The sequence below is a fragment of the Pagrus pagrus genome (genome assembly GCF_965226575.1).
Source record: "Pagrus pagrus genome assembly, chromosome: 19".
NCBI classification, from domain to species: Eukaryota; Metazoa; Chordata; class Actinopteri; order Spariformes; family Sparidae; genus Pagrus; species Pagrus pagrus.
In genome coordinates this window covers 12,055,671-12,081,068 of record NC_140203.1, presented here as the reverse complement: position 1 = coordinate 12,081,068, position 25,398 = coordinate 12,055,671, and the positions used below count along the sequence as shown (strand labels likewise).

Sequence of the window (25,398 nt, the reverse complement as noted above, 5' to 3'; positions counted from 1 at the left end):
AATCGCAGATGTTCTCCTCTCCCTCCAAACAAACCACTTCTTTTCTTCTTCTTGAAGCATGAATTCCCGTCACACACACACACACACACACACACACACACGCACTCCCCTCCCTTTCTCCCTCTCTCACACTACATGTATCTCTCCCTTGTCCTACCCCTCCTTCTTCTTCTTCTTCTTCCCACTCTTCCCGCCCCTCCTCCTCCCCTCTTTTTTCTTGCTCATGTTTTCTTTTTTTTTCTGCTATCATGGAATCGCCGCTTTCCACATGTGACTCACTTTTTCACCAGCCAAAGCCAGACAGGAAAAAAAAAAAGAAGAAGAAAAAAAAAATAAAAGTCAAACGCTTGTGTCTTCTCTCTGCCTCTCTCTGACTCTGTGTCCCTCTCAGTAGGTGAAGCAGCATTCCTTCAGGGGGCTCTCATAACCTCCGTAGGTCTCCCTCTTTCAGCGAGTTTGTTCCCTATTGAGACAGCCGGCGACCTAGTTCCCGATTCAAGGAAAAATTGGGAGGCTAATTATTCATTCCCTCTGTTTGAGTTTTGCTTCTGAGAGCTGTTCCTAAGACAAACCCTGGAGGAATAAAGAGAAGGAGTAGGCCACGATTGGCAACCGTACACCCCCACCTTTTATTTGCCAAGAAAACCGAGCGTGCTCGCAGACATGCGCCACCCTAACATCACAGGGAGCAACCCCAAAAACAAGGGAGGAGAGGAAAAATAAAGCACAACAAAGCCTGAAAAGAGGAGGAGTGGCAGGAGGAGGGGGGGAGGATGGAGAGAGGGCTGGAAGAGTCGAGCGTCAGAGGAAAGAATGATTGCCAAGAAAAACTTGTTGACACAGAAATGGGGTTTAGGAGTCATTTTAGATCAGTGCTGGACTTAAAATTTTTATTTTTTTTTTAAAATCAGGTTATTTTAACGTGTCTCTGTTAGAGTATTGTTAAGCTTCACAAGATTGAATAAAGGTTCAAAAAAGCGTGAGCCGTGTTCTCAGATGTTTCTCTTTCAGTTGTCTCACATTTCAGTGCAACAATCATATCATCGCATCGATGGGAAAGGCCAGAGGTGACGAATATGTGCGAGCGCAAGGTTGCTGTTTTTAACAATGAATATTTCTCTTTGAAAAAATACCTTTCCACGGAGGTGTTTCTCACTTTCATTGACTCTCTTTTATTCACTTCCTGCCTGTTTTATTTTAGCGGATTTGACCCGCGTGGCCCTCGTCGTGTTACTCTTGTTAATCTTTAACGCCTTTCATCCGATTCCTATTCACCGATTTATGACTACGAGTCATAAAAGGGCCGCCTAACCAAAACCTTTGCTGAAAGCAAAACTACCACTTTCACCCACATTATCAGGTCAGAAACACACTCTCCTGTCGGCTCGCCGGCACCTGTTCTGGGAGGATCGGCTGGCACGACACTTTGCAGGGAGAGAAACTCTGCAGAGCTCTTGAAACATAGACAATCTCCCTTGATTCTCTTCAACACCTGTTAATTTACCATTGTATGGTAGCATTATGATGATATCAGTAACAATGGCTGGGTAGGCGAGGCGGAGACAGAAGAAGGGGAGGAGGGAAGGAGAGTGGGGAAAAAATAACAAAGAGAAGAAAAGGGAAGACACGAGAGGAAGGGATCATAAAACACATCGTAACAGCAAACTACCTCCCAGATCTTAACATTTTATATATTATGACGGACCTGAGAATGTGTCAGCCTCAACGTAACCTTAAAGGTCAGATCTCACGGTATATTCAGCCGCTCACTGTCATCGCAAGTACACGAGGAGTATATGAAGAGCCGGCACTTTAGGATCACCGGTTGGAATCCTGGTAGCGACAATCAGTGAGGTGAAATGGACAACGGCCTCCACTCACTTAACAACTGCTGCTGCCGAGATGCACTTGAGAAAAACACTTAATCGGTCACCGTCTCTAAGAGGGCCATAAGTAGAAGATTGTGACGGTACTGCACATGATGTGATAGTGCTGCGAGGCGGATGGGTGTGAATATCATATGTAGTGTGGGGAGGTCGCTATAGATTGCACACATGCCCCAAAAATCTGCACTAGGAAAAACATGACTTTTTGCTTTTTTGACGACAGTTACACGAGAAAATCATCACTCTCACACCACGAACGTATCGGTTTCATATTCTGTTTCATATTCTAATGTCTTTTCGCTCTACAAACAAGTTATTTGCAGTGCATTGCTTTTTTTGAGGAGCGAGGCCAACACTGCTGTCAACATACACAGCCATACCAATATATGTGCATTAAGCTCGTATCAGTGTGTCTCTAATTACATCTTCATCGTTTAATCTGCACCAAAACCTAAGTGAAAATAAAAACGTTTCACGGTGGGTTATGTGCCAGACAACTTCTTGGCAGGGGTGCAGCCACTTCCTGGAGTATTGTCATCACCATGAGGTTGCCAGGAAACCGGCGAAGACATGAAATAGTTCATCATGTAACCCTCTGCTAAACCACAACTTGTCCTGTTTACACTTCACTAAGTGTATTTCCCGAAATGTCAAACTATTCCTTTAATGATACAGACTTTATAATGCTCTGAGTGAGGAGGATGTATCTGTTTAAAATACCTCTCCTGAATAAAAATCATTTATCTCATCTGGTGCAGCTTCAACTGAAGGTGAACTGGTTCACTGTCAGAGTAAAAAAAAATGTCTTTTGAAGCTCATGTTTGCTGCATCTTTATTCTTTTGTAACGAGCACTAACATTTTTTGGCTGATGCCTTCCGCTTTTAAACAGGTGAGCGGTGTCAGGAGCACATAATTAGAACAAATCGAGCACTTTCTCAACAAAACGCTCCCGGTGTCAGGAATTCATTCTGCTCCATGAAACTTAAAGCTGCATTACAAGGCTCTGAGTGTAAACGTGCAAATGTACAACAGCGTTGGTTTTGATCCCTGAAATGAACAAGAAATTATGCACTAACTGAGCATCCTCCTCGCCAGTGGATCCATAACAGTAATAACCTCAATCTAACCTGTATTTCTGAAGCAGGTGGCAAGTGGTGAAGAGGGTTTGTCTCCACAGGCCAGATTATGAGTTCACAGCCAGACGTGGACAGATGGAGGCAGAGGTTAGCCCTCCCTCCTGCGCTCTGCTACACACACACACATTTGGCAACCAGTTTTTCACAGGACAATTACCTTGCGACCTCTGCCAGCCCTCACAGACACACACACACACACACACGTACTCTTGGCCAATTACGGACACACACAAGGAATGATAACAGTCACAGTCTACCCACACACACATAGAAACCTGTCATGGTGTGTGTGCGTACACACTCCACAACCCCTCCAGCGTCACAAAATATGGCAACCAGCTCTGTTTATGAAGGGCACGGCACCCAGCTGCAGCTGAAGACAGACAGACACACTCTCTCCTACATATTTGGCAGGGATTTTTTTTTCTTGTTATTTGCCTGAAGTTATGTCCAATTCACAGCCCCTCTCTCTCTCTCTCCCTCGCTTCTGCTAATTCCATTATCTCTGATTATTTTCTCATAAGCATTGCAGCTCTAATCCACTTGTTGGTCACATATCTTTGTTGCACCAGCCAACCATTAAGCTGATAATGGTCGTGCACGACCCAGGTTTTTAATGCAGTGCTATCTCACTTGCTCTCATTTTGACAGGCAGCGGAAACACGTGAATGGACGACGCTGAAAGTCATTTTTAAGTAAGATTATGACAAAAAAGGGCTTCACAGGTGAGTGATTTGTCAGTTCTGCAAATGTAAAATGATACATTCAAAGACACGGTGTTTAATTATCTCTCTTCTGGCTTGTATCCCCGTGCTGTTTAGTTAGCCGTTTTTGAATTAAGTATGTACATAATTTCCCTGAGACAGTGTGGTTAAGACTCCCCTCTCTGGAACAACATTCACCCCCAGCTAGGATTGATTCCAGTCAGAATCTTTTTCTGCTGGATTTCCCCTACTTTGTATTCCTCTCAGCTTTACTACAGTTTCAAGACAGAAAAGAGGAAAACTCAGGGTGGTGGAGGGCTGACTCTCGGTGAAAAAAACATATAGATATTTCATGTATGGGTGTGATATACATGTGTATATTAAATTTACATGAATCTGATTAGGATGAACTGCTTCTGATTATACAGCACAGATTAATATGCTAACACCTGCAACACAGTGTTAAGTGAATGGCCCTCTCACTCTTCCTCCTGCTCCTGCGTTCACCTTGACCACATGCTGCTTTGGTGGCACACAGGAGCACCGCCTATGGTGTTATCAAAGTCATCAGCCCTCAGTTTTCCACTGTAGAAACTCCTAACTAGATAGCGCTACACCCACACACTCCTCAGCCGAGTCCATAATCAATCCTATTACGCTTCTCTTGTCTCATCGTCAATCGAGCATATTTGTGGGCTGACAAACCAAACTGACATTTCCATTTTAGTGATGCAGCTGATGCTTTTATTCACAGTAATTTGTGATGAGTGCAACAGAGGAATCATTTGAAATTCATAAGTCACCAGCCCACTGGAAGAGACTGTAGGGTTCAGTGCCTGTAACACATATTAATGAGACCTTATTTATGATAATGGGCATCCACAAATTTAATGAAAGCTTTGTTTGAGAGTTTTTAACACATTTTAACCGAAAAACGATAAAAATCAATCAAACAATTCATCTTCTTGTAACTAAATGTCACATGAGCTTACGTAGGCAAAAACCAATTTCAACCATTAATTTCATGCCCTACCTGGATGTTTTACAAGAAACACAAAAATTTGTGGAAGCAAATAACACTGCCTTTCATTTCATGTGGACTTTATAGGTGCAATATGTAAAGATTGACCACCTGTCGAATTCATACTGCAAACCAAAAGGGGGCAGTATATCACCTGAGTAACTGCTAACGCTGCTCCTAGCTCCAAGCTCCTAGCTATTTAGCTCAGCTAGCTTTGCAGCAAGCAAGTAAGTAAGTCGAAAAGCTTACAACGTTAAAGTAAGTGAAAAAAATTCCTGGATCTGCACCAAAAGTTAATGGACTCTATTCTGGGCCAAGACCCATCCTCCATCTAAGTTTCATCGAAATCCACTGAGTAATTTTTGTGTAATCCTGCAGACAAACCAACAAACGGACATGGGTGAAAACCTCCTTGAGCATCTAACTATTAGAACTGCATATTTCACTTTCTTGGCAACAAAGTAGTCCTTCATTTTCAATATGACTCTGACAAGACAAAGCAAATAACAGGTTCATTACACCAAGACCAAGGGTCGGAGATGTGACTTTTTGAAGAGGTAATGACTCACGCTCATCTAACTCAGGTGGGAAAGTCATTCCACCACGGGGGAGAAAGGAGACAGGAAGGCCACTGCAGGGACAGGGATAAATAATCACACAATTGCACCAGAACAGAGCATGGACAAAAGTCTAGGTCATGACCTGAAGTATGAGTTTTGTTTTCAGTATGTACAGCCATGCGCACGATGTAGGAGCAATGCGACAGGGGAAATCAAGGGGACTGAGGACAGTTCATGCTGCAGCTTCACGGTTGAGATACAAGAACTGAAGAAAAGTTTCAGTAATGTGGTTTGTGGATAGGTTCAGATCATGACTGTGATGTGGGGCTCACACAGCACTTTGATTTCTATGTCACTGCAGTGTTGTCAGTATTGATGGGGAGGTCTTGCGCGGGTTTTGAAAAAAGGGAAAACAGCAGCACACTCGGCTGAGATGAGACTTTATCAGTCCCCATGTGTCATATTCCCAGTTGTCAGAGGATTAAATGTAAAGACTACAGTGTAGAAACAGAAAGAGAAAGGGGCCCGGAAGTGAACCATGGGGAACTCCAGCAGTTGTGATGAGCACTGAAAACAGTTCCTACTGAAAACGTTTTCCACTGAAAAGACAGTTTACTGAGCACACTGCTCTTTTTAGCCTGACCTTATGTGATCTAGCAGTAACAAGACAGACACTGAGTAAAAATCAGTAAAAGTACAGACTGTGTACACAACCAAACTAACAAATGTGTTATTCAGAAACCTAATTGCAATATGCACATATTTATCCAGTTTCCATTAGTTACTTATGTAGACGTTTTTTATTATTATTCCCCTAATATGCTTCCTTCATTGTGGGTGTATAATGGAATAGTTTTAAATGCCTAAATGTTCAAAAAACACATTATTTTTCTTATACTGTCCACTGCTGCAGCTTTCATTCATTTCTCAGTGGCTTGAGCGTTTAGATGCCTTCAGTATTTATCATATCATCAGTATTTACACAGCATCTTGACCAGCTTTATTATCAAAAGACATTTAAATCTCACTTTCAACAATTTGGGACATTTAATAAAAACTTAAATTGTGGGTCAGCCAACTAAGCTTTCACAGTATTATCATATAACACTGAGGCTGATGGAGCTGAAGCTGAAATCCATTCCTTTTCTCAAAACTCTGTACATTGTGCTTTATGTGAATTGCCAGTAAAAATGTTACCACTGTATCATCATATTTCCATTTGGTGCAAAAGATTAACTACAAATCATGATCAAACCCAAATGTTGGCCATATGTGTACAACCCACTGTTTTGTTTCAAAAGCGATAATTTACGTATGTAAATTGCGTATAAAGGCTAAATGGGCTGTCATTTGTTCTTATTGTGCCTTTGGTCTGTGTGATGTGGCTGCTGACTGTGTGTCTGTACGCAACCAGCTGTGACTAAGGCTTGTTTATAGAGGACACGACTCAGACACATTTTTTAGTCATTCGTTTCTCAGATCAGAAACATCTTAATTTTGAGTAACCCTGCTGTCTCAAGCAGCTCTTCACAGGTTCATGCTCAGCCGCCCTCACACACACGTCACAGTGACCTAAAGCACCTGTTTAATCTTCAGATATCATGTTCAAATGTGTCATTTAAAACCCACTGACTGGCCTCCAAGACCGTTTTAATTGGTCTTTTGTTCATGGCAGGTATTTTGACATGTCGTAGCAGGAAAAGTCCAGGTGTTACTAGTGTTTCAGTGGCCGATAATGTCAATAATTACATAAAAGGACAGTCCATATTTAATATAATAGAAATATTAATGAGGTAATAATACAAACTCAGAAATATTTATTTCATACATAACTGAATAAACAGGCTGTTCTCAGAGGGAAATAAGGTCCCAGAACACTGTTTGAAGCCAGAAAGGTGGCAGGGTCCGCCAAATATAAACAAAGTAAAACAGTATGAAATTATGCTGTCCTTTAACGTCAGTTTGTTTATTCAGTTTATTCAGTCTTAAAAACAAAGACAGTTTGTTTATTTTGTTTGTTGAAGCATAAAACAGTCAATGAATATCTTTCTCTTCTGATTAAAATAACTTCCTCAAGTACATAGTGCACCTTTAAAACAAATAAACAAAAGAGTTCAGTTTGTTTATTCAGTTTATTCAGTCATGAAAACAAAGAGTTTCATTTATTTAGTTTGTTAAGGCATAAAAAAAAATCAGTCAATGAGGATCTTTCTTTCTAGTTAACATGTCTTCAGCAAAACTACATAGTGCACCTTTAACTTTACTTGAGAATACTGCAGTTTTGGCCCTTTAATGAGTCATTTGTACTATAATTTGGGTGTTACAACATATGCAAATAACTGATGTTATCTTTCAACGTATGCAAAAATGTCAGATTTAAGGATGTGATAACGTATTCACCCTCGTGATGAATCATCAAAAACAGAGAATGAGGTGTGTGTGTGTGTGTGTGTGTGTGTGTGTGTGTGTGTGTGTGTGTGTGTGTGTGTGTACAAGTTGTGATGACACTTTCTTTTTTGTTTTCCAGTAAGTGTGTGTGTCGATCTGCTCCATGGTACTGTATATGACACTTCTTTTGTCTGAACGTGTGTCTGCACAATGACATTCTGTATACGTGATTGTGTGTGCGTGTATTCATATTTATGACTCATGTCCAAAATGTGTCATTTTCTCTCTGACCGCGCTGGCAACATCCTTGTTTCAACACATTAATCCTGTTTCCTCGCAAACTGTACTTAACCCACACACAAACACACACGCACAGGCCGATGCCATTTGATTTTAAGAAAGCCAGCCACCATGTGTTGAATGTGATGTTTAAAGACAATATCACAGAGAATGCAAGAGTACAGTGAGAGAGGAGAGCTGCTCATACTGCTGGCACTCTCATAAAGGCATGATTTATTTAGACTCAACCTCTGGTGAAAAGATTCAACACCTTCATACAATATCAAGTCATTCACCGTTTGCTTTTGAACAGCTCTACACTCCAGTCACGAAAGCCACCATAATCAGAAGGGGTTTTTTTGGGATTTGGCTTTGTCTACTTCCTCTACTTGCAGCTGCATTTTAGATCCCTACAAACAAACAAACAAACAACAACAAATTAAGTAAAGGGGGGTGAGCCAGATCTGCCCTGTCAGCTTGGATCAGATGGGCCACTTGATGCCTCTGAAAGTGTGCAGTTAGCAGGACAGCCAGAGCGGGAGAGGTCTTTGGCCAGCAGCAGCAAATAGGTAAAACATTTATCTTCTGTATACACATATGACTCAGTTTGCATGATTAAATGCATGATGTTAGTGCAGCAACTACCAAACGGTTCAGCCTTAATGTGTAAGCTATTTGCAGCTAATTCAAATAACACCTGACAATTTGAATGACGCTTTTCACTCACAGCACTCTGATGGGGAAGATGTTAATGGTGGTTGCCCAGCTCTTTGTTTGACAGGCTCAATAAAAGCCCTGTAACAGGGACGCAGGAAGTCTTATTAAGTTACCTTTTCAAATGTTTTCTAAATAATGACCCGTTACATATATTCAGGCCAGGGCTGACTCTGTGTGTCCCTGCTACCTGCTGATTACTGTCAGCGGGCTCATTTGTCTTCTCAACTCCCTGCACATCTCTGCAGCCTCCTCAGCCAGCTGTACTGAATTCACCCCTAATCCCACCTGTTGGAGCACAGAAGGGACTTTTCTAAGTTTCGCATATCGCAACACAGATAATAATGTTTATATCTTTCTAATAGCCGCCGGCGGGCATACTAAAAAAATAATGAATGTAGTGTCAATATAATGAGGTTGAATTTTTGCACATTAATTCAGTGGAAATGCGTCAGCAACAGCTTAATGAGGTGACTTTTCTGAGCCGGTGTATTTGTTTGCTCACAGAAATTGAAATCAAAGCAGATCTTTGTTTAACTATGTAGTCTGTCTTTCTTCTTGTTATGTAAGATATGTTAGGCAACAGCCCTTTTCTTAACCCTAACATAGCAAACATACCTTCTGAAAATTCACCCATTCACTGCTCTGCTGGCACACTACACCGTGAGCCGTCTAGCCAGCTAATTTATAAACATGCCAATCCACACTGCTTTAATACTTGATATAATACTGGAAACATAATTATCCTGATTATTCACACTCGGTGTGCCTGACAAGCCGACAGCTTTAGCTGTTCAGTCAAACGTGTGGAAATCAGCATTTGTGAATGGATAAGTGTCTCCGGTGTCAGAATAAAAACTCACTTATTTCTTGTATCTTTTCATGTATTAGCAACGACAGCAACTTGCTACAACTAGCTTCTCAGAGCGCCACACCTGATTTGATCAACAGACAACAACGAGAAGCAACTGATGCAGATTAATAAAGTTTATATGTTGAGTATTTGTTTCTCTCTGAAATGAAAATATCAGGACTGAGCTCCTGATTCTCCAGTGAATCTGAACACTGTAATACCATCTGAAGGGAACAACTTGTCCCAAAAGTAGAACAAATATTGCACAAATATTTTGTGATGTATAAACAAACAAAATTATACAAACGCTGCATTCAAACTGTAGCTTTGTAGCTACCCAATATTACATGTCTGCTCAATAAATCTAGATTAGAATAGATTTTCTTTTTTCATGTGAGGCCCGGGTCAGCCAGAAAACAGGGAGGAAGAACTCACAAAAGGAACAGACTGACACCTCTGAGAGAGAAGAGAGGGAGACGAAGTCAAGGCGACATGACAAAGAGAGAAATCTAACACATAAAACATTCCCGCAGTGAGCAGAAATTCAGGTGTGGAGCTCTCTTAAGACTTGGCAAAAAACAATGATATTCCCTTTGTTACGACCACTTCTAGTTTGGAGGAGAGCCAGCGTCACTTTAATTAACAATTATCAACTCCTTCTCACACCCCATGTGCTATTTCCAAGGCTTAAAAAGAATTATACTGGGAGACCTGCAAGATTTTACAGGAGAGGTAAAGAAGTCTTATTAATGTAATTGTATGCAGCATGTGTGTGTGTGCGGAGGAGAGTGTGTATGACTGTTTGTATATGTGTTGTAGAGGGATCCTCCTGAGGAGGCCCTCCACACTAACACAGACTCTCCATTAATGACCAATATGTTAACACAAGACAGATAACAAGAAACAGCCTTGAAATTCAAAGACTGGACAGTCCTTCGATCGCATTTTGAGAAGTTATTTATTGATCAAGTCATTTTTATAGCTTCTTATTATGAGAATTTGCTGCTTTTCGATGTCTTAACATTACAGGGAATGGACTGTTTGGGGTTTTGTACTGACGGTCTGACAAAAGGAGACATTTGATGGCATCGCCTTACACTCAAGGAGACTGTCCGAGGCATTTTTTTAAAGACTTTGGTAAAGCTTTACATCTCGGTCCTTGTAAAATTCTTTATTTAATAGATATAAAATCCCTTATAGGATGCTGATAAACAAGAATAGGACTATTTCAGTGTTAGTAATAGCTTAATAAACACATTTATGATACATTTAAAAGCACTTACAAGAACAGTCGATAAACTGCTTAAAAATGTTAATAAAAGCCTGATGAGTTTCTTGTTAGTGTTTAAAATAGCATTACAAACACAGTTATTGGGTTTAACTAAATTACCATTTATGTTGCTGTTGAACCTTAAGCTTTTTTGTTGATTCATTAAGATTAATACGTACTTTATAATGTATTTATTAGCCATTAACTACACTTTTTGGAAGGGTTAGGGTTAGTTTTAGGAACTTTCCAATCTAAAACAAGAACAATGCCTAAGTAAGGTTAATAAATGTTTTATTAGGAACTTATTAACTTAGATCACAAGACATGGAGCAATAATCAAACCCAGGCTGTGACAGTAATCCAGGCTTCTGGTATTTTAAAACTTAAGTGTTTGCTGCCTGTGAAGGAATCTTGTCATTAATTATGTAGCCTGTCAAAACTATCAAACTCAATGTGGCACTGAATAACATCGCAACAACCATATGCACTTACAAGCTTGAGTGAAACTACGGTTTAAGTACATTAAGATGGAGAGGTCGCATCACAATTAGTGCGTTTACAGGAGAGATGTAATACCAAAGAACATCTCGCTCTGTGTCCACTAGTGAATCGATCGGGATGGCTCAGACGGACAAAGAAAGTAAAGAATGCCGAAATGGTTAATCAAATATATATTGGCTGGCCTGCCCAAGTATAGTCTATGTGTGGGAAACACTTATTTCATCAATTAATCAACAAATAAAACATTTACAATATTAATTATTAGTTGCAGCCCTAAATGAGACACTATGAGGAATCCCAACAGCAGAAGTGAAAAAGACAAAATGTCAAAAATGTTCTTGTGCCTGAAATCAGAGCAGTCGCATTCAATTTCCTCCTTTTTGTGCTGACTTGACTCCAAATTAGCTGATTATTTTTCTGCGTAAATGTAATAAATCGAGACTCGGAGACGAATATGTAATTAACATTCATTATCTGAGCACATCTGCATAGTCTGCGCGGATATATTAATAGTTGGCGACAAAATCTTCAGACTAGTGACACAAATTCAATACAGATTAATCAATGGCTGTAATCAAATAGGCCGAGATTATTAACTTTATTAGAGCCCGGTGTGCAAGTCATAATTGAGGGTTTAGGCTTCCATTAAAGGGGCTCTGTGTAACAATTTGTAGCAATTTACATGTATTAAATCGCTTTTTTATTTGCCATATGTGAGTGGATTGTAATGTGACATGAAAAATGAGACCTTCCCCGTCTCTCTCGGTCGCCTTTACAGGTCTGTAGACGATCTGTTTAAGTTGTTCAATGCTGCTGGATTTCTTTGTGATGGACTCGGGTCGCGACAGTCCAAAGGATGTGACTTTATTTCGCACTGCCTCATGCTTGTTATACAGCTTCAGGTAATGAATTTCTGCTCTGAATTCATGCGTCTACAAAATCACCACAATAACCACAGGACAATTACCATCACCACATGTACATTAGAGAGGAATTTAGGAAATTAGAAGCTAACAAAACCTGTTTTTTGATGTTTTTAAAGCAAAGAAATAAGTTATATTCGCCTCAATTGAAATCTACAGCGTATCTCCCTCTATTACACATGCTTGTACAGTCTGAATGAAGGGCTCTCCCCAACGGCAGCGAGAACATCTGTCAAATATCTGCTGCAGTGCCTGAAAGGCCTTTTCACATCAAGTGAGCTTTAATAGGTAACTGAAGACTGAGATTCTCGCTATCGCTTCCACCTCTCCATCCAATATTCCTGCTTTCTTTCCTCCTGACTGTTGTTCAGCCTAACCAAACCCAATATAATCCCTCTCCTGTTTCCTCCTCTCCCTGTCTTCCCGAGGCTTAGTCGATATGTTGGACTTCTGCACACGTGCGCGGCGAGATAATGAAAATGTTTCTATAAATAGGGACAATAGTGCTGACAGTAGCACTCTCTCAAGTGAGATATCTCAGTGTAATTTTCACGAGCGCTCGCGAGCGCGGTCACACACACATACACTGTAAACACCGGCAAGAAAAAGCCGCTCCGTCGCCGTGTGCTTCATCATAGTGATAGTCCTGAAGCGGCGTGTAAACACTTGCGCTGCAAAGCAAACACATTTCAGATATGCGCTATATGAGGCTCAAATATAGGACGACTCCACACAAAGCAGATCAATGCCCCCTCCACATCTTTAAACAAACAGCACACAGCTTGCCTCTGCAGCAAAATAAACAGCTTGAATTTACATAATACTGAAGCCCACTCTATGTTGAGACAATTCAGCTCATGTGTAACATACAAGCCTGATGTCGCACCATAAAGCTCGGATTCATGTCGTACATCTAGCTGTAAAACACAACATATATTTCACTACTCTTCAGTCACTCTGACATAAAAAATCTGCTAAAACCGCAACGATATTCCACGTAGTCATTCTTCAGGCCGTATAATCCAGTGAAACATAATAAAAAGCAACCATAAAATGTTACAGTCTGTACAAGCCTCTAACCTAAACTTTCAGAGCATCGACGGAAGCTGAGGCGAAGCCCGACGGGATGGAAAAATAATTGAGATGGATCGAACAGAGCGGCCTCATCCTTCATCTCTCTCTCACTCTCTCTCTCACCTTCCAGCTCGTGATGGATGACGTCGGAGAGGTTGGGCTCCTCGCCCCACCAGAAGATCCACAGCTCCTTGGCGTCGGGCTTGATCTTGCGTCGCCATACGCACAGCAGGTTGGCCTGCACACAGCGCATGAAGCTGCGCAGGACCGGGTCGTCCTGGGCCGGGGCCGAGATCACTGGCCCGTACTCCCCGCCGCTGCGGAAGCCGTAGCAACGCCATTTAATGCCCGTCAACTCCGCCTGGGAGAGGAAGAGGGAGAAAGTTGATTATAGCTACAGTCCATTAAGCAGCCTTGAGATCATTAATACAGCATTGTTGTTATGTGCAGCAACTAATAAATTAATATCAGTTCAAACTGGGTTAAATGTAATTTAAATGCTGAAACAATTAGCTGATTCACTGATAAATGAATCCACAATCACATTTGATAATCATTCAGTGTTTTTGTCATTTTTAAGCAAAACACAAAATATTCATTTATTCAAGCTTCCCCAATCCAACCATTTTGAGTATTTTTGAGTTTTGTTCTGTTGTTCTGGGCTCTGGCAAATAGTTGTAAACATTTTTCTCTATTTTCCATATTTTTGTCTATTTTGTGACATCTAAAGCAACAACTTGTTTGTTGCTGACCCAAAGCATCAGTATTTGATGACCTGGAGAAGAGACTAAATAATCAACCATCTTTTCCAGAAAGTTACATTTAGTTGCTTTAACAGAGCAAGCAATCAATTGATTCATTGGAAAAATAATCAGCCGATCTATCAATAATGATTCGCCCTGACCCGCCCCTAACATGCTCCAACACCTAGAAGCACATATCTCATGGCCATTTGCATACACTGGGCATGCGTGCGCCGTAAACAGGAAGCAGATTGTATGCTCCAGTCAGTTGCTTAGCTACAGGTGATACTATGGACGAGGCAGGAAAAGGTAACTGCTCTTATTGGAAACCTCCACAGTATTGCCAATTAAGCCAGGTTGACATTGAATCAGTCTGAGTGCAGATGGTGACATTATTCTACAGCCTTTACATTTTGCAATCAACATCAGCCCGATCACTGAAGCACTGTACTTCGGTGTATAGATTTCTTTCACATGACAGAGAGCAACTGACAATGCTGACTCAATCAGTAACTGCACAGACGCCGTCCAATCATGTTATAGTTTTCACTAACTTCCTGTTTACACAGCTATGACTATTAAACGTCTGTCGGCCGTGTTGTTATAATCTTATCTAACCGATACTTTCACTCGCTGCTGTCGACGCTGTAAAGACACAATAAAAGTGTTTGTGACTATCGCAGAGGAAGTGGAGAGTGACAGCGAGAGGACGGCCTTGAGTGAAATACAGGGAATGAACTACTACAGGAGAGACAGCGCTGAAATGTAGAGGCAGCTACAAAGAGCAGGAGACGGACATGAGAGGAGGAAATAGTGTTGGGGTCAATGGTTGGAGCCTGGCCCAGCATCTGACATCTTCTCCATTTAATCTAATGGGATGATAGGTGTTTATGTTGCCTGTTGCAGACTTGGAGGCTCTTGGCCGTGATGCATTTACTGATGAGCCAGTAAAAAGAGGCTTCTACCTCTAGCAGAGCCAAAGAGGCAGTAAACACACACGTTTTTAATGTTTTAAACAAGCAGAAAGCATAAGCGACCCCGTGATGCTCATGTGTGCTTTGGACACTTGTTTTATGTCTGTTTGTGTCCTCGTGTTTGTATTTGTGCATGAATGAGTCGAGCGCATAAGAGGCATTGTCGAACAGGGCAGAGATTTGGCAGGCGTGTGGGGGGGGTGGAGGGGGTCGCCCTCCCCTTCTCTCCTGTGTTCACCCAGCTGTGAGGATCATGTTTGGCACACTGGCTCAGGCACCAAGACATCCAAGACCAGCTGAGAGAGGGTGAAAAAAAAAAAAAAGAATACTGACCCATTTTAACACAGGAGACAGGTGGAAAGGAGCAGCTCAAAGAAAATTAAAGCCTGCAGTGTCTTTGAGTGGATGAAGAAAAGAAAGGCTCCACAGCTTTGATGGCTGTAGAGAGAGGGGCCGAGAGGAAGCGAGCGTGCATTTTCAGTGTGTGTGGGGCAGCAAGGACGTGTCCAAATCAAAACTAACTAACATGCTTTTGAGGAAGTCTGTGCATCTTCTCAAAAGCATGTGTTACGGCATACAATAGTGTTGTAAAAAGTACCCAAAAGTCATGCGAGGAAAAGTGAAAGTCGCCAGTGCAAAAAGTACTTGAGTAAAAGTGTTAAAGTATCTGATATGAAATGTATTTGGCTTAGGAGTTATCAGCGTTGGCGTTATCGGCCTGGTCAGTTATCAGATCTGATATTCAGCATTTTTCTGATTATCAGAATCAGTTTTTTTGTTTGTTTTTTGTCTGATTGCAGATAAAACAAATTCATTTTAAAATGTGTTGCTTTAGCTCTGATGAAACATGCAATCTGCAAAGTAACTAAAGTTATCAGATAAATGCGGTTAAAAAGCGCATTTCCCTCCAAAATGCAGTTGAGTGGACGTATAAAGTAGCAGAAAATATAAATACTCAAGTAAAGTACAAGTACCTCAACGCTGTATCTTATGCGTGAGTGCACACTGAGGTATGCTCATGACCCCCAGGAACATCCTGACTGCAGAACGCACCCATAATTACAAGCATGTCCCTCCTGTAATGACAGTGTGTGTAATGGGAGATATAAACATTGGCGCTGTGATAAGCCGAGCCCTAAAATTAGCCATGACAGGGTCAAGGATGCTGTTTCTCCCAAAGCAGAGAGGAAGACATCTGCTTGCACTGCCTCGTCACTCCCAGTCAATGTCAAAAGTTTCTCCACTGTCTGACACAGCTGTCTGCCGCTACTGAATCAAGAGCGGAGTGTAGGAGAAGTGAAATGTCAGAAAATGTATTCACAATAGAGACGGACCAGTTGTTGTTTTTGAATAAGGCAGCAGATGCTCTCTAGGAACTGACTGTCAGAGATCCCCTCCAGACATGTTTTAGACATAAAAATACTCCGCTTGGAACGTTAAAGCTGCTGTGATATATTTTAATTAAAATAAGTGTTATATAGCTCTATACTCCAACAGTAATCACAGTAAGAGAGTTTGGTCAGACGTCTCTCATTGCCCTGGATATACAGTACAAGAAAAAATGCGTTTTCTAGTATTGTGGTATCCCTGCCAGCTATATACTTTGATCCTCCTGTTTGCTGCTATGTCTGGTGATCACTGCTCTGTGTTCATGTGGTGACACAGACAGGAGGGAGGTGATTGCTAACTGCAAAACGGGCGGAAAGTGAGCTTAACTGGCTACAACGATGACTCGGTCTAAAATGTTTTATCCACAAATAAAGCGAACAGTTCTAGAGCCACGCAAGCATCTTTGTGAGGCTGTGCTGTGTGATTTAAACTAAATGCTAACATGGGTATGCTAACATGCTCATAATGACAACACTAGCATGCTGCTGTAGAGTGGTATGGTCTTTACCATGCTACCACCTTGGTTTAACCTGTAAGCATTTGCTAATTAGCACTGAGGCTGATGGGAATGTCATCCAGCTTAAATTATGGTTAAGCAGTTATGGGTGGTATCGAGTTTGATATTGGATTAGCCTTGATTGAATTAAAGGGGACTGTTGGGCCTTAGGGGAGGCATGCGCTCTACTGAGAGCCATTCTAGTTTTGCAGGTATTTAGCTATAAACCAAGGTTTTGAACACATTGATATGGCGCTAGATGAAATGTTAAAGATTTAGTAGCATCTGGCTGTGTGTCTTCAGAGTGCAACCAACTGAACATCCCTCGTCTTACAGCTACTGTAGAAACGTGGTGCTGCAACACGTTGGACTCCGTAGAAGAGTACTTGCTCCTTATAGATGAGGAGCATTCAGTTGGTTAGTAGATGCCACTAAATCCTACACACTAGACCTTTAAAACTATTAAACTACTGGACTATAATAATTCACTGATACAGCTATTCTCAGTTTGTGTGTGTGCACTGGAGGCTTTCAGTTTCTCAGCTTCCAAACTAGGTTTGATGTCAAAAAGATCATGACCATGGGTACACACCATTAGCTGAGACTTGAGGTGAGCACAGAGAAACGTTCAGCCTTCAGCAAATGAATGTAAAAACAGCCTTGTAGTGTCAACACTGCACATATAGTACATCATTCTACACAGTGAAGGTCAAGCATTCAATTGCAGTAACAATAACACAATTTTGTGCTTTAGGGCAAAATATATTAACTTTTTTAGTGTGGATATATGGCTTAGGGTATAATATTTCCAGAGCCATGTTGTATTTTCCAGTGAAATGTTCTACCATAGGCTATGATTATCAGGAGTCTTCTCCGAACCCAAAACACAGGTGATGTGTATTTGTTGCCCATGTGTAAAGCACTACCCAAACACCCTGCTGAACTCCTGTGGAGGATTAGCTGTGGCACAGTTGCAGGAAGAGGAACAGGGCTACAGTCACATGCTCCCAGGCTGATCCAAACACATGCCTGCACACACACAAACACACACACACATCACACACACGGCAGCTGTGATGATGTGCAGACCAGAAGTGCTCCAAAACACTGACATGCATCAGGGGGCAGACATATTTTCCGGCTGATGTCCAGTTATTTCTCAGTGATGACAGCTAAGATCTGTGTGTGTTAAAGTGGGTGTTTCTGTCATGTATGTGCACATGCACCCAAGTGTGTGCGTGCGTGCTGAGCAAGGCTTCGATTTCTAAATCAGCCCTCTGAAGTCCCAGTTACACCAGTGCTAACAATAAGCAAATTCTTATATTTGTATGAATAAATTATCACTTGTAACACATAGGAAAAGGCAGAGAAAGCCTGCCAAGCTTGTCGAGCTATTATCTCTGCAACTTTGGTGACAAATCAGTGCTGTGAGAAAAATCCTGTCACGCAAATAAAAACAACCTTTAATCATTTTTGCTGTAGTTCTTTCATAAAAGAGCTGGGGGGGAAGCACTGAAGTGCAGGCTTAGATTATGTAGATAGAAAAGATTTTGTGTGCACGTCTGCAACCAGTCAGAGAATAACGTATACAATGCATTTGTATTTTAGGTAAGGTTAGGATTTTACCCTCATTCATCCTTTTGTGCTATCAGCAGTGAATCTATATGCATGTTCGTCAAGAAAGCAGGCAAAGTTCAGAGCGAATATGCATCAAATGAATTCCTCACCTTCCTTCAGAGCACGAAAGAGCAAACCAACGATTATTCTAGGCAGCCGTCTCCGTCTCTTTTAAAAAACTACCAGCGGGGTAAAAAGGCGAAGGGGTCGAGTAAAAAAAGTCAATGGATGGAGTTTCACTGTCAATAGAGCCAACACTCCTCCAAGCCCCTTGTTCTGCAGGTTAGCCGGTTCAATTTCTGATTGAGCACGGGACCAAAAACAAGAGCTTTTTCCTTCCATTGCTAAGACGGACTAAAGCTTTGACCTTACTCTCACCTCTATTATCTTTCTCGTCTCCGCTCTCCCTCTCATCTCTCGGCGCTCTCTCAGTGTCAGGGATGCCTATTGAATAAACCCAGGAGGATCTCGCGCTCTCCCTCCCGTCTTTTTTGTTATTCCACTCTTTACGTCTTTTTGTCTGGTAAATAGAGGAAAGATAACAGCTAACAGTGTGTTTCCAGAATATTTTTGTGTTCGCACACAGGAGGTGGAAGACTGCGCTTCACTTGTCTATTAAAATCCCTCTTCTTGCAGTGGGATGGATTCTTTAACATCTTTTTGTATTCTTTGAAAATTGATTTTAAATAGGAACCTTGACCTAAAACCAGACAGTTCGAAATCATTTCCTGAAAATAAGGTGAACTGAGCCGAGTTATCCCAACCGGGGGGTCGACCTCAGTGCATCAGTGCACCAGACATGTGCTTGTGATCAAAAGATAATATGGAAGTCGGAACTTTAATCTTTGACATACATTGCTTGAACCGCAAATAGTGGATATAAAACCACCTGACTTTAACAGAAAAGAGGATCTCATTTCCAGAGATTCAATTTCCACACCACAGGTCTAACAGACTGACACATACAGTACATAAAACTGCACACTGTTTGAGCCCAGGAGCGTCACAATACAGAGGAAACCCCAGTTACTTAGATAGCAGAGCTGAGAGGAAAACACACTTGACATGCACTTTGCAGGAATGCTTCTGCAGACTGAAAATATTTTGCGCCTCCTGTTCTTTCTCCAAAACTTGACGGACCTTTTGAATGGACCTCTTGAACTTCCCAACATGCAGCTGAATGTATGTTTGTGTTACAAGAACGCCCAGGCACACTTTTACACACTTTTTCACACACACGAGGCTTTGCAGCTGCCTGGGGCTGAGAAAGGAATGCAATGACAGCATATTTAAACATGTTTCTGTTCTTGTGAAGCGCTTACTTTCACTTTCATGACAAATGCCTTTAAAGGTTATGCTCACTTTTAAGTTCAGTATTTTGGGTGTAATTTGTAAGAATCTGCCATCTGTTGAATTCATACTCGGCATATCAAAGTAACCGCTAACTGCTGCCAACTGTAACTGCTGTTAGCTAGTTAGCTCAGTGAGCTGTGCAGCTAGTAGTCACGACTGGGAGTTCAGAGGCTTGGGAGAAGTGTTGGTGTTCACACTGCCTGCACAGAATATCTGAACTGGGGCTAGCTGGCTAGCATGCTAAACATGCTTTGCAGCACAATACATAAATGTCATAATGTCAAAACTTCTGTTGATAATATTAGTGAAGTGTTGATTTATTTCTTACATATTGAACCTTTAATCTTCAAAAAACACATTATTTTTTTCATTCTCTCCAGTGCTGCAGTGCCTCTTCACCCTCAGTCTGAATGCTCCGTTTTAGCTCCTGTCTCTTTAAGAACCCCCTCCCCAAAAGCCCAGTCTGCTCTGATTGGTCAGCTCTCACGGGCCTGAGCAGATTCAATTTTTGCAACCACGGCCACTCTGAGGGCGGTGACTGTGTGTGAGGCACAGTTTCTGAATACAGGATATTTTTCTCTGTGACTCTCTGAGCATTTTGATGCTGACAGTATTTATACAGCACCTACACCTGCATTAATACTAATTTGACGCACAAATGAAGCAAACTGAAAGATAAATCACTAAGAATGTGTTTGTTTACAGAAGATGTTAAGAAAAACAAAATGTTCAGTCTTGTTATACGCAGACGCTTGAGCTTTATTAAGCACACTTCTCCATCAGAATGGCAGCTGATGTGAACATTTGCATCGAGGTGTACAAGCGCTCCGTCAAAGTTGACAGAAAGCGCACGAGGACGTCGTCTAAGAGAGATGCCACTTCTTTATGAATCTCACAACAGTGTAAGAGCCTCACAGTCTGATGGTCTGACAAAGGAGGCACTTTAGGCAATTGAGAGACGGCTTGTATCAGCAGTTTTACCTACTCTGGCACAAGTGAAACACTTATTCTGTCAGAGTGGCATAGCTTTCTCATCAACGTCAAATCTGTTTAGACACTTGACAAGCTGCCAATATTTGGGGTGTGTTCAGATGGCTTGTGATGCCTGCGAGTCTTTAGATAAGACTCGATGTCTTATCAGACACATGCAACACTATCTGTCTCTCTTTCATTCAATGTCAAAGAACAGGGGTTAATTTAATCTCTTAGAGAGAATTGGCCCAATGCAACTTATTTGAAGTTTCAGCAGAAACACTGTTAATCCTTCAGATTTTAATTAAACCAAACTCGGTTTTGGTTTTATTTACGACAGGGGCTCTCAAACCTATTACTCAAAGGTCCGCATTGCATTTTAGTTTAATGGTCCGGAACGACTGACAGTAACGAAATAATATCTAATCAATTAATTCACGTCACATCTCTAATATCTCACGTTCATTTTAACAAAGCTGCAGTAAGAGATAGGCAACTTTTGGAGCTGTTGTACAAAAATTACGGTCGAGTTTGCTGAAAACAATTTGATAAAATGTTTTGAAATAGAATTTTAAAAATCTTCCTATGTAGAAATGAATGAGATGTCAATATTTTAGCAGCGCTGCAGTGAAAGAACAATAAAGTGATAACAGATGCAACTATGTGTTTAAACATAGTTGCAGTATATAGAGTATAGATTCCTGAGTTTTTGATGTGCACCTGAATGCACCATGAGTGTCAAACTCTGCCAGACAGACAGACAGCACAGGAGATAAGCACAGATACATCTGTAGAGATAAATGCCAACACGCGACAGAGACTTTCTGCATAGTTGTTTTTCACGTGACAATTTGGATACAAATTTTTAATTTCCAGTACGGTGGAGAGCCTTACGAGATTTACTCGCCCAACCAAAAATATACTCACATTTGAAGGACTCAGACATATTCTTACAATTACATATATATAGTTGTAGAAACTTTTAAGTGGAAAAACAAGTCACATTATGTACCTGCGATTTAGGAGCTGATAGCAAATTCTCAGCTGTAACGTTAATGCATGAACTCAGCAGCAGCAACAAGACTCTTTCATTGTCTCCAGCAGTTTACGTCTGATGTCAACAACAGGGAAATAAGTTGCATCAAAACACTTATCTGTGGAGAGGATCGCTGTCATGGCTCTCCAGCTACACTTTGGATTCAACATAACACATAATGTATAGTATACTTCATAGCACGAGGTGTGTACAGGGTCTGAGTTTTGAGAAGCCCTAATTTTTTCACCGACAATCATACAATGTATTTAAATTCTGTATTTACTTCTCAATATTATAGTTCTCCTTTTTCCCACGCTCGCCTCAAATTGTTTACCTAAGCGCAGGTAAAAATATATGCATCCAATCCAAAAGCACTTCATAAATATAGGACTGAGGAACAAAATCAAACGTATCGCTTAAATGCCTCGATATTGATATTGCAACAATACTGTAGGGATGATTATTGGTGCTCTCACAAAATATTAACACACTGAGATCTGATAAATAATCATCAGTAACACGGATGTACTAACTAACTAACTAACTACAGGATTGAAACTTTAATGACACAATTTTTGTTGAAAGCATCACAGCTGGCATACTGCAGTCGAACCTGAATAAGCAAGTGCAAAAAAACACATTTGGACAAAGACAATGAAGGTTGAGTGGCTGTGTGCTAAGTCAGCGGTGAGAAGGCACCAGTTAGAAAAGCAAGTGGCAGAAATCGGAACAGGCAACGACTCCCCCTTCATCAATTAACCCACTGAAATCAAATTAACCCACAAGGAGTCGCGCTCCCCTCTGGCATTTTGCACCACAAATGAAGAGCGATGCACATTACTGCACTCGTGAGCGAGCGAGAGCGACACAAAAGCGCCAAACAGGTGTAGGAAGAAGGCCTCTGGGGCCGCAGACATTAAACAGATGCTTTTCCTCTGCCTTCTGCCGCCACCTTTACAAGCCTCTACAAAACAAGGGACCGTCATTTGATCTGTGTTCTGCTGTAGCATCCAGCCCTGGGAGGTGAGCAAGCCAAGCGACCTAATTAGAGCAGTGAGAGTCCCCAGGGCTGAGTGACGGATAGACCTGCCAATCACGCGGCAGAAAGCCTCCATCAAGCCGTGACTTCTCACCTGACACAAAGAGAGGCAGGAGGCGCCGGCAGTGGAAGACCAATAAGGACAGCGAGAGATTGTGTACAGAGGCGCTGCCGCATCTAAAAGGGCTGACTAGATCCCCAGCCATTTGGCAAATAAAACAACACAAAGCTGCGGCGTCAGTGCTGCTTTGAAAGCATTAAGGGACGGGCTAAAGCAGCGGCCCTGCTTAGTCTAAATAATTAACGTGCAGATAAATAAACCAGTCTCTGCTTTACTAGTGTCTCTGGTGTAACTTAATTAACCGTGACAAGCCACAGGGAGGGAGAAACCAGCGCGAGGCACAGACAAAGACAGAAAAACTGAGAATCACAAAGAAGAAAAAACAGAGGACAGAGGGAGAAAAGTAAAAACAGTTGCTAGGCAACATACAACATATATAGGAATTCGGCAAGGTATTAAATTTTTGAGATTTCTGTCTCCTGGGTTACAGTGAAAATACAACATTTCTGTGGACTTGTACTGTACGTCAGAACTACACCTCCATCTGCTCCCCTACAGCTGGAATTCATAAACTCAAATTTGGCCGCAGATATTATCGAGCACGTCATGCATGCGTCAGGAAAGTCCTGGGATTACCAGAAGCAAGACACTGACATCGCAGTCTAAGATTACTCACTGAGTTCCTTTAGCGAGAGAATGAGAGGATTCAGCGCCAGTAATTGTACAATTAGCACTGCATGGAGGCTTGTGAAATGCCTACAAGTAGTTAATAGTGTGATTGTTCCTGAAATTGGGCAAATGGAGCATAAGCGGTATGAAAAATATCTCATTTGGCTTGTAATTTCCTGCATTGATTCTTTCCGCAGGGATGCCGTTTCAGATAAAATGACAGCGCTGCATAAGTCAGCATGACTTTTCCTTGTTTCATTACACACCAGATAAACAAAATATACAAAGGAGGAAAAACTGGAAAGCACTGTGTGTGTGTGTGTGTGTGCGTGCGTGTGTGTGTGCAGGTCGTAGGCAAGGCCGGGCCATTAACTTCACTGTAGGTCACAGCCGAACAGGTTTGAACCCGCAAACTCACCTGGCTGCTGGCTGTAATCTTTAGTTTGCTTACTAAGTGGGAGTGGCGGCCAATCAGAGCTTTAACACTAGAAATCCAGAAACACGCTCAACACACACAAACACACACACAGCCTTATGTAATCCCAGTCGAGCGCTCCTCTCCTGTCCATTCACTCTTTGCAGCAGACACAATGCCACCATGGCACGTTCATACCTTCGCTAACGCCACCCTGCCTAAACACCCCATGCTCCCTCAGTCACGCCTGGTAAACACTCCAACAAGCCTTTTGTGTCTTCTACTGGAAAGTCCGTTTATTCTATGAGGCAAGCCAGGACTGAAATTGAGCTGTACAAATTTTCATTAGCATCTGAAAAATCATGGGTGTCTGCCTAATTCAAGATGAGAGGGAGCGCCGCTTGGCAGCGCAGGGAGAATCAATGCACCACAAATGGCTGTGAATCAACAGTCTGCACATAATGTGTTTGTTCTCATCAAGTACCCGTCTGATTGGTTGCAGATAATCTCTCAATGGAACATGATCACATGATAATTAGAATTTGCAACAGCACAGCAGACATTAATGTTTTCTCTCTCCCCTTGTTTTGCGCACCCTTTAACCTAAAGTGTGCTCTAACTGCAATTGAATCCCAGCCAACCATGATATTGGCAAAGCTGTCTGGCTTGCAGAAAATATTTGCCCAGTTACAAGCAGGGCCAGTATCTCCCTTTAAAAAAATTCTCTTTGTCAAGGTGTCTGCAGTCGGGCAGAGAGACCGCAGACAGATTCCCACGAGACAGAGCCATGGACTCCCGTGTGATGGCACACGGAGCGGCGGCATCATTAAACACGGGTTGTAGACAGACATCAGACAGCAGGCGTCAGAATTTGGGTTCAGACCAGAGGCGAGGCACATCTGAGATGTAATAGATTGGAGGAAAGTGGTGTTTAATCCATGAGGGAAAACAGAAGCGTGTGGAGGAAAAGCGTTATCAGCATGTATGAGACAGAACACGTACATTCAGCAGCTAAGTACATTTACTCAGGTACTGTGTTTAAGTACAGTTCTGAGGCACTTGTGCTGTACTTGAGTATTTCGATGTTGTGCCAATCTGCAAATCAACAACTAGAGCTCATGATTACTTTTCAGTAACTTCTTTACTGCTTCTTTCTCACTTTGCCTAAGACGGTACTTCACTATTTAATATTCACCGCGACTCTGGTCGTGGGTTGGTTTATGTACACTGCTCTCATTTTAATTTTATAGTTTCAATTCTTATTCTATACTTCTTATTATTTTTTTTACTTGTCATTCTTTGTACTTGTGCAGCTGCAACGCCT

At 41.7% G+C, this 25,398-nt stretch overlaps 1 protein-coding gene across 3 annotated transcripts in view; it reads right to left on the bottom strand.

Moving 5' to 3' along the window:
• LOC311249020 (mediator of RNA polymerase II transcription subunit 13-like) overlaps window positions 1-25,398 on the bottom strand; it is an 83,934-nt gene that overhangs the window by 51,064 nt on the left and 7,472 nt on the right. For all 3 annotated transcript variants that reach the window (XM_084339681.1, XM_084339682.1, XM_084339683.1), the window contains exon 2: window positions 13,434-13,671. In XM_084339681.1, coding sequence (XP_084195807.1) covers window positions 13,434-13,671 — 238 coding nt within the window. The remainder of the gene's footprint in view (window positions 1-13,433; window positions 13,672-25,398) is intronic.